At 44.7% G+C, this 20,664-nt stretch overlaps 1 protein-coding gene across 2 annotated transcripts in view; it reads left to right on the forward strand.

Moving 5' to 3' along the window:
* The first annotated feature begins 1,480 nt into the window (after positions 1-1,480).
* Positions 1,481-20,664, forward strand: part of GINS1 (GINS complex subunit 1) — a 42,105-nt gene continuing 22,921 nt past the window's right edge. The window contains exons 1-5 of one of the 2 annotated variants that reach the window (XM_017862779.1): positions 1,481-1,937; positions 8,814-8,878; positions 12,128-12,226; positions 13,456-13,546; positions 18,320-18,436. In XM_017862779.1, coding sequence (XP_017718268.1) covers positions 1,863-1,937; positions 8,814-8,878; positions 12,128-12,226; positions 13,456-13,546; positions 18,320-18,436 — 447 coding nt within the window. In that variant the 5' untranslated portion in view covers positions 1,481-1,862. Of the gene's footprint in view, positions 1,938-3,793; positions 3,903-8,813; positions 8,879-12,127; positions 12,227-13,455; positions 13,547-18,319; positions 18,437-20,664 lie in introns of those variants that run through there. The other variant, XM_017862780.1, reaches the window with a different exon arrangement.

Here is a 20,664-nt window from a genome sequence, read left to right on the forward strand (position 1 = left end):
TCAAAGTTAAACTATAAACTAAGTTTCTCCCCAAGTTAATTCGTCCTAAGCTCAGGAATGAACAAGGATGGCTTGGCGGTTAGAAGCAAGATGGAGCCAATTAGATCAGGTCTCGTTCACTGTAATAATTTTTTCAATTATAATTTTTTCAAAGGCGGTTTCAAAAAGGCAATGTTTGCTGGGCGTGATGGCCCACGCGGTAATTCCAGCACTTTGGGAGGCCCAGGTGGATGGATCCCTTGAGCTCAGCAGTTGTAGACCAGACTGGCCAACATAGTGAAACCCCATCTCTACTTAAAATACAAAATAGCCAGGTGTGGTGGCCTGAGCCTGTAGTCCCAGCTACTCAGCGGGCTGAGAGGGGAAAATCACCTACCTCAGCCCGGGAAGTGGAGGCTGCAGTGGGCTGAAATGCCGCCACTGCACTCCACCTGGGCAAGGGGAGTTAAGACCCTGTCTCCAAAAAAAAAAAAAAAGGCAATGTCGTTATTCAACGTAAGCCTGAGTAGGCCATTCCCATGCCCATTCCTCAGATGACATACCTACTGTATATTTGCAAAAGATCAACATAGTTTATAGGGTTAGCTAGAATTAATCCAAGATTGCTTGTTAGAAATTAACATTGCTTTTTGAAAAATTGCCTAATAAAACAATTCTTTAGCAGTGATTCCCATCTTCTATTCTATATGGTTAAGAAATATTCCATAACCATCTAGCCAAGAAAACGCCTAGTGAGCCGGGCGCGGTGGCTCAAGCCTGTAATCCCAGCACTTTGGGAGGCTGAGACGGGCGGATCACGAGGTCAGGAGATCGAGACCATCCTGGCTAACACGGTGAAACGCCGTCTCTACTAAAATACAAAAAACTAGCCGGGCGAGGTGGCGGGCGCCTGTAGTCCCAGCTACTCGGGAGGCTGAGGCAGGAGAATCGCGTAAACCCGGGAGGCGGAGCTTGCAGTGAGCTGAGATCCGGCCACTGCACTCCAGCCAGGGCGACAGAGCAAGACTCCGTCTCAAAAAAAAAAAAAAAAAAAAAACGCCTAGTGAATTCGTGTTACTCTAAGGAAGATACTACAAATATTTTAAACGACTGCTTTAAAATCAAAGGGTGGTACTGTGGTGTTGGAAATGGGACGTCTGGAGCTGTGTGACCTTGGACAAGTTACCTAACTTCTGTTTCGTTATTAATCCCGGGTCTTACAACACTTCAGAGATGATCGTGGGAATGAAATACACACTGCAGTCCCTACCAGCACTAGGTACCCAATAAAAGATAGCTTCATTTCTGCTCTCAAACCCTATTTCCTGATAAAATGTTATCAATGAAAAAAAAAAAAAGATAGCTTCATTTTAATATCAAACAGAAAACCCGCACTGCAAAACTGAAACGCTTGCGTCCTACCAGTGCATACCAAGTTTTTGGGCCTTTCCTCTTAACCTCAAAGTGCCCCCTTGAACCTAAAGGAGAATGAAAAGGAAAATGAGAAGGAAGCTGCGGGGCGTGCATTTATTTCCAGCTCTGCTGCCTGTAGAGTTGCCGGGCCCGCCGCCTGAGAACTCGAAAAGCCCTCTCTGCTCAGCCGAGGGATTCTCCCATCTCCGGGCGGAGACCTCACCTTGGAAGGACCCCTCTCACTCCGCCCCTCCTGGAATGCGGCTGAGCGGCGGATATCCCTTTTCGGGCGCCATAGGCCGCGTTCCTATTGGCTAGCTTTGTTTGGCGCCAAAGAGCGGAGGCGGAGGCGAGAGCCTGGCGCTGTAGGACTTAGAACGATCTAAGGAGTGAGGCGGCCGAGAGCGCAGATACCGTTTTGGCGTGAGAGCTGGCAGTTGGCAAGGCGGGAGAAGTGGAAAGCGTCCGCCATGTTCTGCGAGAAAGCCATGGAACTGATCCGCGAGCTGCACCGCGCGCCGGAAGGGCAGCTGCCTGCCTTCAACGTGAGGGGCGGGTAGACTCGGACGGGGCGTGCCGGGGTTGGGCCCGGGGCTCTGGGGCGGGGCGGCCCCCCGGCAGGGTTTACTTTCGCGCCTTGTTCCCCACGAGGTCCGGAAAAATGTTGGGAAGCAGCAAAACAAAATTCAGGAGGAGAAAGAAAGCATTCATGCTTACACTACCCAGCGATTTGGTGAATTTCCTCCTCTGAGCACATTTTAGCATTTTTCCTTGGACAGATTTGTTCCGAACCCTTAAAAAAAACGTTTACAGGTTGCTTGATAATTTAGCATATCTTGCCCACTCAGGCATCTAAGCGTGGTCAGGAAAAGCTAGGCCTCTGGAACCTGGCCGAGATTATGGTTCTGTAGTGTGACTTTGGGGCAGTTACTCAAGCTTTCTGTGCTCTCAGTTTTCTCATACGCAAAAATGGGGATGGTGACGATAATAGTACCCAACGGGTGAGGTAATGGACGCAAAATGAGTGGCACGTGTAAGGGTCTGTGCATATGCCTCACATACAGTAAGGGCTGAGTCAGTGTTAGCTATTAATATTCTTGTTCTCCTGCTCCTACTATTAATATTATGATTATTTGTATTTTTCTACCACTGCTACCCCAGGGAGAGTGCTAAGCACTTCATGTACATTATCTCTTGTCTTTCTGATAACCCTTTGAGGGCCCGGTGCCATGACTCCTGCCTGTAATCCCAGCACTTTGGGAGGCTGAGGCAGGAGGATGGCTTGGGGCCCAGGAGTTCAAAGCTGCAGTGAGCCATGCTAGTGCCACTGCATTCCAGCCTGAGTGACAGAGGGAGACCCTGCCCCAAACAAAACAAAAATAACTTTTTGATGTTTAAACCACTGATTTCCACTTTTTTCAGCTATATATGCATAGGATTGGGGAGATTTAAGTATATTGCATAAGGTGACACAGCAGGAAAGCTAGGATTTGAACCCTGGCACTCTGGCTCCAGAGCCTGCACTCTAAATTCTGTATTTCACTTCTGTCATAGAGCAGGCATTATGTGGATATCAGGACACATTTTGCTGGAAGAGGGGGCACAAAAACAGATAATAGAGTTCACCACAATAAGTGATACCAAGGAAGTGTAGCAAGGAGCACGAAGGAAAAACACCAGTATGAGCTGTGGTAGAGGAGGTGACATGAGCCTTTCCATCCTCAAGGATGAGGTTACTGATCTGAGAAGGAAGTGAGGTATCCCAGCCAAAGGATGCTGCAGCACAAAGTCACGTAGTCACACTGGAGCGGGTGATCAATAGGGCCTTTGGGGAGGCTAGGAAGGTGGCTCACAGCCTACATGAGTTTGTTGTTCACTCGTAAGGCATGCTGGGAGCTGGTAGTGGATTTTAGACAAGGAAGTGATAGGGTAATTTTTGTGTTTTGAAGATAACTGCGACAGCAATATGGGGAATGGGTTGAAGAGAGAAATGAATGGAACAGAGATGGCTACTGGGTCGCTGATAGAGCAGGTGAGAGGTGTGTGGTCTGAACTGTGTCAGGTCAGTGGCACTGAGATCAGTGTCTGGGTTTTAGAGGCATGAAGCAAACACGACTTGTAACTATTAGAGCAGGGGCAGAGATGGAGCCCATATGAATGAGAGAGAGGGATCGGGATCTTGGAGGATCCTCAGGAAACTGGGTAAACAACATCAGAGTTCAGGAGATAGAGTGTGTTGGGAAAGGTAATGAGTTTTGTTTTGAACACTAAAGAGCACCTAGTCTGACAATTAGATTGTCTTACAAATGAAGAAATTGAGCCAACACAAATTATGGGTCAAGTTAAGGAACTCGTCTGAATTACAGCTTCTTTGGAGATAGAGCTTCAACTTGAACACAGGTTTTCCAGTTTCCAGTCAATTGTTTTTTCAACTTCAGAACAGTTACCTCATTTAAAAAGTTAGAAGGCAGCAGTCTGCAGCTCAGTAGAGATGCCGGAAGCAGGAACATGTAAGTGCTAAAATGTGGCTGGAGAACTAGGAACTCTAAATTAGAGGCCATCTTACATATCAGGACACGGGCCTAGAGAACAGAGAGACTGTGCCAGCAGCAGGTGCGGCCAAGCTGGATTTTGGACTTGACTCTGACACTTAGTTTAGCTCTGTTTTATTCAAATTTTAAGATAAATGTTGGGTTATCACTTTGTGGGGCTAGGGGCTGGTCTTAGAAGTTGTAGAATCAGGCCAGGCGCGGTGGCTCATGCCTGTAATCCCCCCACTTTGGGAGGGCGAGGCGGTTGGATCACAAGGTCTGGAGATTAAGACCATCCTGGCTAACACGGTGAAACCCCGTATTTACTAAAAATACAAAAAATTAGCCGGGCATGGCGGGACATGCTTGTAGTCCCAGCTACTTGGAAGGCTGAGGCAGGAGAATCGCTTGAACCTGGGAGGTGGAGGTTGCAGTGAGCCGAGATCGGGTCACAGCACTCCAGCCTGGGCAACAGAGTGACTCCCCGTCAAAAAAAAAAAAAAGTTGTAGAACCACTCTTTTGTAGGCCTTAATTTGGTGGAGCACCTTTTGTCTCACTAGTGCCTTCCACTGACAGACCCACCTGATGATCTCAAGGTGATTCATCAGCCTGGAACACTCAGTCAGCCTGCGGAGGCTGGCTTCTGACTCAGTGGCACAGAGGAAGGCTGACGGTGGATCTGAGAGGCCCTAGGACCACACAGGCTTTTGTTTGTTTTTACTGTTTTGAGATGGAGTTTCGCTCGTGTGGCCCAGGCTGGAATGTGGCTCACTGCAACCTCTGCCTTCCGGGTTAAGCAATTCTCCTGCCTCAGCTTCCCTAGTAGCTGGGATTACAGGTGCCCGCCACCACGCCCAGATAATTTTATGTATTTTTAGTAGAGACAGGGTTTCACTATGTTAGCCAGGCTGGTCTCGAACTCCAGACCTCAGGCGATCCACCCACCTCAGCCTCCCAGAGTTCTGGGATTACAGGTGTGAGCCACTGCACCCGGCTCAACACACAGGCTTTTCTTCTGGAATCACTCATTGTTAAATGCTGTGTTCAGCAAATAGAAAAGTGATTACTCCCTTTCAACATGCAGAATTGATACTTTTTTTTTTTTTTTTTTTTGAGACGGAGTCTCGCTCTGTCGCCCAAGCTGGAGTGCAGTGGCCGGATCTCAGCTCACTGCAAGCTCCGCCTCCCGGGTTCACGCCATTCTCCTGCCTCAGCCTCCCCAGTAGCTGGGACTACAGGCGCCCGCCACCTCGCCTGGCTAGTTTTTTGTACTTTTAGTAGAGACGGGGTTTCACCGTGTTAGCCAGGATGGTCTCGATCTCCTGACCTTGTGATCCGCCCACCTCGGCCTCCCAAAGTGCTGGGATTACAGGCTTGAGCCACCGCGCCCGGCCGATACTTTTTTAAAAAGTGCATTTTTAGTAAAATTAGACCAAGCATGGTGGCTCACGACTATAATCCCAGCCAGCACTTTGGGAGGCCAAGGTGGAAGGAACACTTGAGCCCAGGAGTTTGAGACTAGCCTGGGGCAACATAGTGAGACCCCATCTTCACAAAAAAATAGAATTATCCGGTGTGGTGGCACAGATCTGTAGTCCCAGCAACTTAGGAGGCTGAGATGAGAGGATTGTATGACTCCAGGAAGTTGAAACTGCAGTCAACTGTGGTCACACTATTACACTCCAGCCTGGGTGACAGGCTTAATCCCTGTGTCAAAAAGGAAAAGGTAAGAAAATTACCTTGGGCTCAGGTAGAAGTCATGGTTGCGTTTTTCACCAGGAATTACATCTTTTGAGCACAGTTGAGTAGTTGATTTTGGAATTGTGCCATTTGTATATACCACAGCATTTTTGCCAATGCGTATATTTTGGCTCTAAAAATAGATTGCGAAAAAGAGATGGGATTGCTTCTCTTTGGATTGTTGGCAGACCTATTGGGCAACATTTAATCATTTCAGGCTGGACATGGTGATTCCCGCCTGTAATCCCAGCACTTTGGGAGACCGTGGCAGGCGGATCACTTGAGGTCAGGAGTTTGAGAGCGGCGTGGCCAACACAGCGATACCCTGTCTCTACCAAAAAAAAAAAAAGATTACAAAAATTAGCCAGTCATGGTGGCTTACACTTGTAATCCCAACACTTTGGGAAGCTGAGGTGGGTGGATTGCCTGAGGTCAGGAGTTCAAGACCAGCCTGGTGAACATGGTGAAACACTGTTTCTACTGAAAATACAAAAATTAGCTGGACGTGGTGGTGGGTGCCTATGATCCCAGCTACTTGAGAGGCTAAGGCAGGAGAATCATCACTTGAACCTGGAAGACGGAGGTTGCAGTGAGCCAAGATTGCACCATTGTACTCCAGCCTGGGTGACAAGAACAAAACTCTGTCTCAAAAAAAAAAAGAAAATTAGCCGGGCATTGGTAGTGCACACCTGTAGTCCCAGCTACTCGGGAGGCTGAGGCAGGAGAATCACTTAAACCTGGGAGGCAGAGGTTGCAGTCAGTTGAGATCACACCACTGCACTCCAGCCTGGGCCACAGAGTGAGACTCCATCTCAACAACAACAACAATAAAAAAAAATCAGAATTCTAATATTTTATTTTCCAAGGGAAAATTTGCCCCAAACTGGATATTAGAAAACTCCTATGGCCAGTTTTGCAGTGCAAACCAAAACCACTATTCCTTTTTCTTTTTTTGGTATTAACCTTTTAAGACCACTTTTTAAGCCGGGCCTGGTGGCTCATCCGTGTAATCCCAGCACTTTGGGAGGCTGAGGCGGGTGGATCACCTGAGGTGAGGAGTTCGAGACCAGCCTGACCAATATAGTGAAACCCCGTCTCTACTAAAAATACAAAAAATTAGCCAGGCATGGTGGTGGGGGCCTGTAATCCCAACTACTTGGGAGGCTGAGACAGGAGAATCTCTTGAACCCAGGAGGCACAGGTTGCAGTGAGCCGAGATTGTACCATTGCACTCCAGCCCAGGCAACAGTGTGAGACTCTGTCTCAAAAAAAAAGACCATTTTTTAGTAAATTATGAATTACTTGCATTATTTTTCTTTATACCTCATGCTTCAGTAGGACGATTGATATCTTTGTTCCTCAATTTTATTGATGTGTAATTTGCATACAACAAAATATGTATTTTAATAGATTTTTGAATTTTGACTAATATGTACATCTTTATAACCAGCACCCTGATCAAGATTTCTGTAATTACCAAAATATCTCATGTACCCCATAAATATATTTACCTACTGTGTACCTACAAAAATAAAAAAATTAAGATTTCTGTAACTCTGACCCCCTTTTGTAGCTACCTCCCACCTATAGCCTTAGGCAACCATGAATTTGCTTTCTCTGACTATAGATGGCATTATTATTTTTGGCAAACATTTCCTGTAAAGAGCCAGATGGAATCATTTCATATATACTCTTATGTGAGGCTTCTCTTGCTCAGTATAATGTATTTCAGTTTATCCTCGTTGTGTATATTGTCAGTAGTTCATTCTTTTTTTTTCTTTTTTTTCGAGACGAAGTTTCGCTCTTGTTGCCCAGGCTGGAGTGCAATGGCATGATCTCGGCTCACTGCAATCTCTGCCTCTTGGGTTCAAGCGATTCTTCTGCTTCAGCCTCCTGAGTAGCTGGGATTACAGGCGCCTGCCACCATGCCTGGCTAATTTTTGTATATTTAATAGAGACAGAGTTTCACCATGTTGACCAGGCTGGTTTTGAACTTCTGACCTCAGGGGATCCACCCGCCTCAGCCTCCCAAAGTGCTGGGATTACAGATATGAGCCACCGCCCCTGGCCCATTCTTTTTTTTTTTTTTTGGAGACGCGAGTCTCGCTCTGTTGCCCAGGCTGGAGTGCAAGTGCCGGATCTCAGCCTCACTGCAAGCTCGCGCCTCCCAGGTTACGCCATTTTCTCCTGCCTCACCTCCCGAGTAACTGGGACTACAGTGCCCACACCTTCGCCTGCTAGTTTTTTTTTTTTTTTTGGATTTGTAGTAGAGACGGGTTTCACCGTGTTAGCCAGGATGGTCCTCGACTCCTGACCTCGTGATCCCGCCCGTCTGACCTCCCAAAGTGCTGGGATTACAGGCTTGAGCCACACTGCCTTGCCCCATTCTTTTTATTATTATTATTATTATTATTACTTATTATTATTATTATTATTTGAGATGGAGTCTTGCTCTGTTGCCCAGGCTGGAGTGCAGTGGCACAAATCTCGGCTTACTGCAAGCTCCGGTTCCTGGGTTCACACCATTCTCCTGCCTCAGCCTCCCAAGTAGCTGGAACTACAGATGCCCGCCACCACGCCCAGCTAATTTTTTGTATTTTTTAGTAGAGACAGGGTTTCACTGTGTTAGCCAGGGTGGTCTCTTGACCTCGTGATCCCTCTGCCTTGGCCTCCCAAAGTGCTGGGATTACAGGCGTCAGCCACTGCGCCCAGCCTTTTTATTATATTAGATATTTCAGATAAGTGGAAGGTTTATCCCGTCTATCAGTTGATGGACATTTGGGTTGTTTCTGCATTTTGACTGTTATGAATAATGCTGCAAAAAACATGTGCTTTCTGTTTTCTTGAGTATATATAAACTTAGGAGTAAAATTACTGGGTCATATGGTAATTCTGTGTGTAGCTTTTGAGGAACCGTCAAGTTTTTGCCCACAGGGCTATAGCATTTTACATTACCGTCAGCAATGTATGAGGATTCCAGTTTCTCCGCATCTCACCAACACTTGTTATAACCATGCTAGTGGGGTGTGAAAGGACTATTGCTTTTTGCTAAAGTATATAAATAAAATACACAGTTCAGTGTTGATAGAATATTGCCACAGAATTGGTGAGGAAATCAGTGGATTTCAATATTGGTTTATATGTTCTAGGAGGATGGACTCAGACAAGTTCTGGAGGAGATGAAAGCTTTGTATGAACAAAACCAGTCTGATGTGTAAGTTTCATAAGATTGATATTCTAAAACAATTTAATCATTAAGATGTTGAAATCGGCTGGGCGCGGTGGCTCACGCCTGTAATCCCAGCACTTTGGGAGGCTGAGGTGGGTGGATTACAAAGTCAGGAGTTTGAGATCAGCCTGGCCAACATGGTGAAACCTCGTCTCTACTAAAAATACAAAAATTAACCTGGCATAGTATTGGGCGCCTGTAATCCCAGCTACTCAGGAGGCTGAGGCAGGAGAATTGTTTGAACCCGGGAGGTGGAGGTTGCAGTGAGCCAAGACTGCACCACTTCACTCCAGCCTGGCAATAGGGCAAGACTGTGTCTCCAAAAAGGAAAAAAAAAAAAAAGATGTTGAAATCAGATAACCTTGCATTAGTTTTGGATGTGATTTTAAAATTATCTGTAAAATTATCTGCTCTAGCTGTACAAATTAGCAGAAGTCTGAAGGAATTTGTACTGATCACTGCTTTATAAATATCTGTTGTTTCTCTGATAGGAGTTGAAAGGAATTAGAGTGGACCTAAAATAAATGACATACCTAAAATAAAAAGTAAAAATAGGCCGGACACAGTGGCTCATGGCTATAAAAGTCCCAATGCTTTGGGAGGTAAGTCCCAATGCTTTGGGAAGCCAAGGCAAAAGGATCAGTTGAGGCCAGGAGTTGGAGACCAGCCTGGACATATAGCAGGACTCTGTCTCTATTTAAAAAAATAAAAATTAGCTGGGTGTGGTGGCACACACCTGGAGTCTCAGCTACTCAGAAGGGTAAGGTGGGAGGCTTGCTTGAGTGCAGGGGTGCTTGAGTGCTTTGAGGCTGCAGTGAGCTATGATCACGTTACGGCACCCTAGCCTGGGTGACAGAATGAGATCTCCATCTTTAAAAATAATAAATAAAAATTAAAACCTAACAAAGTGAAATACATGGTTCCCACTGTTTTTATTTTTATCAACAGATGCCTTAGTGAGTTTGTTAAAGGAAGAATAGGCAGTTTATAAATGGATATAAATAGGAGCAGCAATGATTTCTGATAGTTTGAGTGGAGTTCTCTGAGAACTAGCTATAGAAGTCTTCAGTGTAGTAGGTCCAGAGAGGTGACTAGATTTATTGACTCTTTAGAGCTGAGCATGGTAGCTGGCACAGTGGAGAATTTGGGCTGTATGACAAACTTCATATGTTCCTGTGTGACACCAAAGGGAGTCCAGTACTGGATCAAAGTTGAAGTATTCAAGGTCTCAACTTAGAAGCCTGTCTGTGACATGAGGTTTCCTCTTGGGACTTGTTCACTACAGTGTTTTTATCTGTTACTTGAATATAGAGATCAGTGTTATGGCTGGTAAGATTTGTAGGGCACATAAAATGATAGGAGCGTTTCCAACTCCTGTGTTTAAGGAGAGATACAGAAAAATCTTTACAGGTGGACTTAGGAAGTGAACCTCAACAGATCTGCAGTAAATATAAGGCAAATGTAAAGTCCTGAACTCAAGTCCCTAAGCCATTCATTGATCTACTCATGAATATGTACTAAACAAATATGTATCAATAAGTGGCTCTACTATTTCAGTGGTAAACAACAGTCAAGATGGCTGTCCTGGGGCGGGTGGATCACCTGAGGTCAGGAGCTTGAGACCAGCCTGACCAACATGGTGAAACCCTGTCTCTACGAAAAATGCAAAATTAGCTGTGCATGGTAGTGCATGCCTGTAATCCCAGCTACTCGGGAGGCTGAGGCAGGAGAATCGCTTGAACCCGGGAGGCAGAGGTTGTGGTGAGCCGAGATCGCGCCATTGCACTCCAGCTTGGGCAACAGTAGCGAAACTCCATCTCCAAAAAAAAAAAAAAGATGCCTGTCCCTGGCCCTCACTGTTTAGTGCAGAAGACAGATATGAAATATAGATATGCCAAATTGGGATTCATGCAATGAAGGAAATCAGAAGAGTACAAGGAGAAAGAAAAACGAATAGAAGGTCTAGCTTAAATTGAGGGATCAGGGAACTTCTCTCCAAGGAGGAGACATTTCAGCTGAGGCTTGCGGGAGAGGCAGGCCTTAGGTAGGCAGTAACTGTGGGCATAGAACGTTCTAGATTGAGAGAACAGGATATGCAAAAGCCCCTGAATCATGGAAGAGAATGGAGCACTCTAGAAACTGACGCTTAAAGAAGACCTATGTGGCTGGAGTTTGGCAAGTGGCAAAGGGTGACACCAGATGAGGTGTAAGTGTGGACAGGTGGTGGCGTGTTTATGTTTTAAAAGATCATCCTGGTTGCTGTGTGGAAGGGCTGAGAGGAGGGCGAAGCTGGTCACCAGGTTACTAGAGAGGTGACCCAGACTTGGTAGAAAGTGAGAAGGTTATAGATGTTTTGGAGGAGACCCTATAGGCCTTGGTTCCGTAAGGGAATGATTTTCTTGTATTCTTTGTGTTTATGCCATTTGCAGATTCATGATCCAAAATACTGTCTTCCACCTTCCTAGTTTCATCAGATTTTCATAGGGTGGCAGAAGTATATAGAACAGCCCTAGAAGACACGACAAGATGGGACATGTATTTTGCTTGTATTATCAAGGCCTAGCACAGTGCCTGGCATAGAGGCAGGTACTACATGAAGGAATTCTTTTTATATTCATCTGGTTGCTTAAAAACTCCAATGTAAATTCTTATTCATTCAAAAGTTACATGTACTTTTTATAGAGTAAAACCAAAATTTTCAGTGTGAAAAATACTGAAGTATATAGTACGTACACGTATTTGGAGATCAACAGGTATTTGTTAGATGAGTGAAAGACCATTTTGACTCCATTTTAGCTCACTTTATTGTAATGAGGATTTGGAAGCTCCACTGGAAGGGAGGTACTATGTAGAATAACATGATGTAAGTCCATAACCTCATGTCCATCGTGTTAGGTTTGTCTCTGATTTCAGCATGATAATGGAATCCCGAAAAGTGAACAAACACAGTGTCTTTCAGAAAGAGTAGAGATTAATCAGTGTGCAAAAATGCAGAGTACCAAATACCTAAACAAAACGTATCTGATAGCATGATCTTAGGCAAGTTGTTTAGGTTTTGGCTTTTTAACATATTAGTAAAAGCTCTGGTGTACAAATAGTTATTATTTGCTTAGGTTAACTGCTAATCACAAATGGATTAAAAACAAGCATGTGACTCAGTTGTTAGTTGGCTTTGAAAATTTTACTTAGCCTGAAAAATACATATTTTTTTTTCTTTTTAAATGCTCCTATCAGGAATGAAGCGAAGTCAGGTGGACGAAGTGATTTGATACCAACTATCAAATTTCGACACTGTTCTCTGTTAAGAAATCGACGCTGCACTGTAGCATACCTGTAAGCTTCTCAGTTTTTGCTTGGGTGGCAGGAATTTCTGTGTGGCTTCCCAGTTGACTATCTCAAATGGGTAACATGAAATCTTAGATTTCTCTCGTTATAAGCATTCTAAATTTTTCCTCTGTTTTTTCATTTTTAAAATTTTTTATTATGAAAAAACACTTTTTTCTTTTTTTTTTTTTTTTTTTGAGACGGAGTCTCGCTCTGTCGCCCGGGCTGGAGTACAGTGGCTGGATCTCAGCTCACTGCGGACTCCGCCTCCCGGGTTTACACCATTCTCCTGCCTCAGCCTCCCGAGTGGCTGGGACTACAGGCGCCCGCCACCTCACCCGGCTAGTTTTTTTTTTTTTTTTATTTTTAGTAGAGATGGGGTTTCACCGTGTTAGCCAGGATGGTCTTGATCTCCTGACCTCGTGATCCGCCCATCTCGGCCTCCCAAAGTGCTGGGATTACAGGTTTGAGCCACCGCGCCCGGCCGAAAAAACACTTTTAAAAGTAGGGAGAATAATACTATTATGAACCCCAGTGGAGCTATCATAGGGTTTTAACAATTTTTATTATTTTGCCATATTTTCTTCATCGTGTTTCGCTTGTTGGTGCCACACTATTTAAGAGCATCATGGTCTTTCACTACTGAATATGGTAGTGATCTTACTATTTTTCTTCTTTGTCTTAGAAATAAGGACCTTTGGCCAGGCACAGTGGCTCATGCCTGTAATCCCAGCACTTTGGGAGGCTGAAGCGGGTGGATCATCTGGGGTCAGGGGTTCGAGACCAGCCTGGTCAACATGGTGAAACCTCGTCTCTACTGAAAGTACAAAAATTAGCCGGGCATGGTGGCAGGTGCCTCATCCCAGGTACTTGGGAGGCTGAGGCAGGAGAATCGCTTGAATCCGGGAGCCAGAGGTTGTAGTGAGAGGAGATCGTGCCATTGTACTCCAGCCTGGGTGACAAGAGCAAAACTCTATCTCCAAAAAAAAAAAGGGTCTGGGGGTGGGGAAGAAAGAAATAAGGACCTTAGGGACCTTTTTCCCAGGACTACTGTGCTGCTGTCACACGTGGAGGAGTGGACAGTGCCTTCAGGCCGACTCTCAGACTGTTCTTATGTTCCTCGTGTTGTCCCTAAGATGTCATTTTAGAGCTGGTGTGTTTGCATCACAGGCCAAATGAAGTTCACACGTCATCCCCCTTTTATTCTTATGCCACCCAATACCTTCTTGATGTCCTAGGTATGATCGCTTGCTTCGGATCAGAGCACTCAGATGGGAATATGGTAGCATCTTGCCAAATGCATTACGATTTCACATGTCTGCTGAAGAAGTGAGTTAGCATTGTTCAAGTTTATAAATTTTGAAAATGCTAAAGTTCTGGCATTGTTCTGTAATAGTGTTTATTGGTATTCCTTTTCTGTTTTAATGTCTGTTTTCCCCAATTTTGGCTGGTGTTTAGTATACAATGTGAGGGGAACTATGTGGTGTGGAGTAATTCTAAATGATATGTGGAAAAATCTATTATTACTTAACAAAATGGAGTCCCATGATGTTACTTATTAGTGATCCAATCAGTGGGATTAAAAAACTGGCATTATTGGCCGGGCGCGGTGGCTCAAGCCTATAATCCCAGCACTTTGGGAGGCCGAGACGGGCGGATCCCAAGGTCAGGAGATCGAGACCATCCTGGCTAACACGGTGAAACCCCGTCTCTACTAAAATACAAAACTAGCCGGGCAAGGTGGCGGGCGCCTGTAGTCCCAGCTACTAGGGAGGCTGAGGCAGGAGAATGGCGTAAACCCAGGAGGCGGAGCTTGCAGTGAGCTGAGATCCGGCCACTGCACTCCAGTCCGGGCGACAGAGCGAGACTCTGCCTCAAAAAAAAAAAAAAAAAAACTGGCATTATTATTTGGGGATATTCCATAAGATGTTTATGTGTATATATACTTTCCTAATGAAAATTCATATTTGCCTAGTCACTGAGGCAAAGAGCTAGCCCATTATTTAAGGACATAGGATTGGAGTCAGGTGGGCTTAGGTTCAAATCCTGGCTCTCTTCTGTCTAATCTTGAGCAAGTCACTTGACCTGTTTCTGTGCCTAAATTTCCTCGTTACAGGATGAAGATCATATTACCTATCTATTACAGGTTGCAATGACTTCTGACACTAACTACCTGCAGTTATTGTCAACTAAGGAAGCTCACACAAGCTTTGATGTCCAGAGTGTGTATTGGGGCTTCATTACGTAGACATGATTGATTAAATCACTGGCCCTGTGATTGAGCTCAATCTTCATCCCTCTTCCCCTCCCTGGAGGTCAGACTGACATCAGGAGGCCCAAAAACCCAATACTTTAATCACATGGTTGGTCTTTCTGGGGTGACCAGTCCCAACTCTGAGTCATCTTGTTAGCACAGACTATCTAGGGTTTCACCCCAAGTCACCTGAGTAGCACATACTCTCAGGGCACATCATGAATAACAAGACACTCCTACTAGTTGAGGAAGTCCAATAATTTAGAAGCTACCTCCCAGGAATGAGGGAGAGAGGCCCACCAAATTCTTTATTCTACAACAGTGTTATTACAAGGCCTACCAGAGGGTTACTTCAGGTGATCCATGTGAAGCACAGCATAGCATGGCACTCAATAAATGTTAACAGTTATTACATTACAGTTGCATAGCACAGAGCTTAAGAAAGCAAATATTCAGTGTAGCAAACCACCATGGCACATGTATACCTATGTAACAAACCTGCATGTTCAGCACATGTGTCCCAGAACTTAAAATAAAAAAGCAAATATTCGATGTGTTTGTCATTAGATTCTGCACATTTTTGAGTGATCTATTTGTTGTCATAACTTCGTTTTCATTCTGTTCATTTTCTGCATAAATAAATGAGTAATCTCTACCTCAGATTTACCAGTAACTACGAAATTGGTAACATGTTAATACCTCACTTTATGCTGTTTGTGTTCAAATCTACTTATATTAATTGAACTTTGGGGTACTTCCTGTGTATTATGGTGAGATGAACAGAACACTATGTTGTTTCTCTAACGACAGTAGCTTTAATGATTTTTCTCATACAATATTTTAGATTAATTTTTTTTTTTTTTTTTTTTTTTTGAGGCGGAGTCTCTCGCTCTGTCGCCCAGGCTGGAGTGCAGTGGCCGGCTCTCAGCTCACTGCAAGCTCCGCCTCCCGGGTTCACGCCATTCTCCTGCCTCAGCCTCCCAAGTAGCTGGGACCACAGGCGCCCACCTCGTCGCCTGGCTAGTTTTTTGTATTTTTAGTAGAGATGGGGTTTCACCATGTTAGCCAGGATGGTCTCGATCTCCTGACCTCGTGATCCGCCCGTCTCGGCCTCCCAAAGTGCTGGGATTACAGGCTTGAGCCACCGCGCCCGGCCCTTAGATTAATTTTTTAATGTATTTTTTTGAGATGGAGTCTTGCTCTGTTGCCCAGGCTGGAGTGCAGTGGTGTGACCTCTGCTCCCTGCAACTTCCGCCTCCTGGCTTCAAGCAGTTTTCCTGCCTCAGTCTGCCAAGTAGCAGTGATTACAGGTGTGTGCCACCATGCCCAGCTAATTTTTGTATTTTAGTAGAGACGGGGTTTCACTATGTTGGCCAGGCTGGTCTCGAACTCCTGACCTCATTATCTGCCCCCCTCGGCCTCGCAAAGTGCTGGGATTACAGACATGAGCCACCGCGCCTGGCCCATTCCTTGTTTTTTATTTTTATTTTTTGGTGGAGTATTTTGCTCTTGATGCCCAGGCTGGAGTGCAATGGCGTGATTTGGCTTATCGCAACCCCTGCCTCCCAGGTTCAAGCAATTCTGCCTCAGCCTCCCAAGTAGCTGGGATTACAGGCATGCACCACCACGCCCAGCTAATTTTTTGTATTTTTAGCAGAGACGGGGTTTCTCCGTTGTTGGTCAGGCTGGTCTTGAACTCCCGACCTCAGGTGGTCCACCCGCTCAGGCCTCCCAAAGTGCTGGGATTGCAGGTATGAGCCACCGTGCCTGGCTGAGCTCATTCCTTTTTATTGCTGAATAGTATTTCCTTTTTTTTTTGGACACAGTTTGACTCTGTCACCCAGACTGGAGTGCAGTGGCACAATCTCGGCTCACTGCAACCTCCCTCTCCCCGGTTCAAGTGATCCTCTTGCTTCAGCCTCTGGAGTAGCTGGGACTACAGGTGTGTGCCACCATGCCTGGCTAATTTTTGTAGTATTAGTGGAGGCTGGGTTTCACCATGTTTGCCAGTCTCGTCTTGAACTCCTGGCCTCAAGCAATATGCCCGCCTTGGCCTCCCAAAGTTCTGGGATTACAGGCGTGAGCCACCGTGCCCGGCCTACCCAGAGGATATTAAGATTTTTTTTTTTTTTTTTGAGACGGAGTCTCGCTCTGTCGCCCAGGCTGAAGTGCAGTGGCCACAATCTCAGCTCACTGCAAGCTCCGCCTCCCAGGTTCACACCATTCTCCTGCCTCAGCCCCCTAAGATATTTTTCTGTGTAATCTTTTTTTTGAGACAGAGTCTTGCTCTGTCGCCCGGGCTGGAGTGCAGTGGCCACATCTCAGCTCACTGCAAGCTCCGCCTTCCGGGTTTATGCCATTCTCCTGCCTCAGCCTCCGAGTAGCTGGGACTACAGGCGCCCGCCACCTCGCCCGGCTAGTTTTTTGTATTTTTTAGTAGAGACGGGGTTTCACCGTATTAGCCAGGATGGTCTCGATCTCCTGACCTCGTGATCCACCCCTCTCGGCCTCCCAAAGTGCTGGGATTACAGGCTTGAGCCACCGCGCCCGGCCCTGTGTAATCTTTTAGGAGCTGTGTTTTACCTTTTACAAAGAGATCTATAGTACTGGGATGAAGTTTTGTGTATACTATAGGAGGTATGCTTCATTTTGAATATAGATACTGAGATGACCCACCACCATGTATTGAACAGATGTGCCTCTCCCATCACCGTGTGCATGGTGCCACCTTCGTCATCTACTGAGTGTCAGTATTCCTGTGGATTTTGAATGGGAGGACTTTTTCTTCTGTTAATGCTAGTCTATCTATTCTTATACCAATTCCACTGTTGTAATTACTGTAACTGTATAGTATAGTTGGAGCAAGTTCCCATCTTGTTATTTTTTGAGAGCATTTCAACTATTTTTAGCCCTTTGCACTTCCATGTAAAATTTAGACTCAGTTTGTCAGGTTCCATTTTAAAGAAAGTTAAGATTTTGATTGAGATTGAATTGAATCTATAGATTGTTGACATTATTACAATATTGAATCATCCAGTCTGTGAAAGTGGTATATATTTAGGTCTTTCATTTTTTTCAACATTTTAAAAAATAGATTTACTGATATATGATGCATACACTGTGAAGTTTACCATCTTAAATTGTACAATGCTGTGGTTTTTAGTATATTCAGAGTAGTTGTGTATCCAGTACCACCATCTTATTTGAGAATATTTTCATCACCCTACAAAGAAGCCCTGTCCCCTTTATAGTTACTCTATATTTTCTTCCCTCCTCCCAGCTCCTGGAAATCCCGAATCTACTTTCTGTCTCTATAGATTTACCTATTACAGGTTTTTCATATGAGTAGAATCATGCAATATGTGGCTTTTTGTCTTACATGTGGTAATGGCAATATGTTTCAGAACTTCATTGCTACTTATGGTTGAATAATGTTCCATCATATGGGCACATATCCATTCATCAGTTGGTGGACATTTGGGTTTTCTTAACAATGTTTTATAGTTTTCAGAAATAGCATCAATGCAGAGTTTGAAGATACAATTCTGAAATGGCATCTTTTTCTTGGTTCTGTTTCTGGTCAAAGATTCCTAAGTCTTATTATTAAGTATGCTGAAATGTAATCTCTCAAAGAACAGAGAATTTTGTTCACTTTATCGAATGATTCATCCTAAGTACCCAGACCAATGCCTATATCATAGGAGGCAATTAATAATATTTTAGCATAAATGAATGAATGGTTACAATAGTGATTTGTGTTGGGATGTGTACTGTTTTCGAATGGATGAGTACGCAATGTGTGTAAGTTTTCTTAGAATTTTGTCAAATGATCATCTCTGTGTTTGCAGATGGAGTGGTTTAATAATTATAAAAGATCTCTTGCTACTTATATGAGGTCACTGGGAGGAGACGAAGGTTTGGACATTACACAGGATGTGAAACCACCAAAAAGCCTATATATTGAAGTATGTATATCTTTTAAAAATGCGTTTTCTTTAACGTGTAGATTGTGCTACCTTTTAAGAAGAGGGGAGTATATGAATATGTGTTAGCTTCTATTAAAATAGAAAAGAAGCATAGACCAAATCAAGCTACCTATAGGGGGATGACAGAATACGATGGAACAGCTATAATTTTCTGAATATACCTGTTTTAATAGTTTTCACTATGGAACCCTATAAATGTTTTATCTATTACTAAAACAAAGTTAAATCAAAATGGAAAATCAATCCCTAAATTTTGAAAGTAAAATGAGCCGGGCGCGGTGGCTCAAGCCTGTAATCCCAGCACTTTGGGAGGCCGAGAGGGGTGGATCACGAGGTCAGGAGTTCGAGACCATCCTGGCTAACACAGTGAAACCCCGTCTCTACTAAAAAAATACAAAAAAAGCTAGCCGGGCGAGGTGGCTGGTGCCCGTAGTCCCAGCTACTCGGGAGGCTGAGGCAGGAGAATGGCCTAAACCCAGGAGGCGGAGCTTGCAGTGAGCTGAGATCCGGCCACTGCACTCTAGCCCGGCCGACAGAGCGAGACTCTGTCTCAAAAAAAAAAAGAAAGTAAAATGAAACAAATGTCAAAACAAAGTTAAATCAAAATGGAAAATCAATCCCTACATTTTGAAAGTAAAATGAAACAAATGTCTTTCAAGTTGGTGGATTAGTCAAAGCAGGAAGTATTTTTGTTTCATTTTGTTTAATTTTTTCTATTTTTTAAATCGTAAAATACATATAAAATCTGCCATCTTAGCTATTTTTTTTTTTTTGAGACTGAGTCTCGCCCTGTCGCCCAGGCTGGAGTGCAGGGGCGCGATCTGGGCTCACTGCAAGCTCCGCCTCCTGGGTTCATGCCATTCTCCTGCCTCAGCCTCCGGAGTAGCTGGGACTACAGGCCACCACGCCCGGCTAATTTTTTGTATTTTTTGTATTTTTTGTATTTTAGTAGAGGCGAGGTTTCACTGTTAGTCAGAATAGTCTCGATTTCCTGACCTCGTGATCCTCCCGCCTCGGCCTCCCAAAGTGCTGGAATTATAGGCGTGAGCCACCGCGCCTGGCCTTAGCTATTTTTTTTTTTTTTTTTTTTTTTNAATCTGCCATCTTAGCTATTTTTTTTTTTTTGAGACTGAGTCTCGCCCTGTCGCCCAGGCTGGAGTGCAGGGGCGCGATCTGGGCTCACTGCAAGCTCCGCCTCCTGGGTTCATGCCATTCTCCTGCCTCAGCCTCCGGAGTAGCTGGGACTACAGGCCACCACGCCCGGCTAATTTTTTGTATTTTTTGTATTTTTTGTATTTTTAGTAGAGGCGAGGTTTCACTGTTAGTCAGAATAGTCTCGATTTCCTGACCTCGTGATCCTCCCGCCTCGGCCTCCCAAAGTGCTGGAATTATAGGCGTGAGCCACCGGGCCTGGCCTTAGATTTTTTTTTTTTTTTTTTTTTTTTTGAGACAATCCTGCTCTGCCGGCCAGGTTGGAGTGCGGTGGCCGGATCTCAGCTCACTGCAAGCTCCGCCTCCCGGGTTCACGCCATTCTCCTGTCTCAGCCTCCCGAGTAGCTGGGACTACAGGCGCCCACCTCATTGCCCGGCTAGTTTTTTGTATTTTGTAGTAGAGACAGGGTTTCACTGTATTAGCCAGGATGGTCTCGATCTGCTGACCTCGTGATCCGCCCGTCTCGGCCTCCCAAAGTGCTGGGATTACAGGCTTGAGCCACCGCACCCGGCCGGCCTTAGCTATTTTTAAATGTACATTTAAGTGGTATTAAATATTGTTTAATTTTCTATATTGTTTTGCAACTTTCATATTGTTTTGCAACCGTCACCACCATCCATATCCAGATTTTTTCATCTTTTAAAACTGAAACTCTGTACTCATTAAACAATAACTTCTCAATACCCCCGCCTCCCATCCCCAGCAACCACCATTCTACCATCTGTCTCTATGATTTTGACTACTATAACTACTTCATGTGAGTGGAATCATGCATGATTTGTCTTTTTGTTTTCTTTTGTTCTCATTAGAAAATAATTTCTGAGAAGCTACAAATGACAAGTATTTGTCTTTTTGTGACTGGCTTATTTCACTTAGCATAATATCTTCAGGGTTTATTTCTGTGGTATCTGTGGTAGAATGAGTGTCAGAATTTCCAGGCAGGCCCGGTAGCTCATGCCTATAATCCCAGCTCTTTGGGAGGCTGAGGAAGGAG

This window comes from Rhinopithecus bieti, unplaced genomic scaffold (assembly GCF_001698545.2).
Source record: "Rhinopithecus bieti isolate Rb0 unplaced genomic scaffold, ASM169854v2 scaffold_66136, whole genome shotgun sequence".
Taxonomy (NCBI): domain Eukaryota; kingdom Metazoa; phylum Chordata; class Mammalia; order Primates; family Cercopithecidae; genus Rhinopithecus; species Rhinopithecus bieti.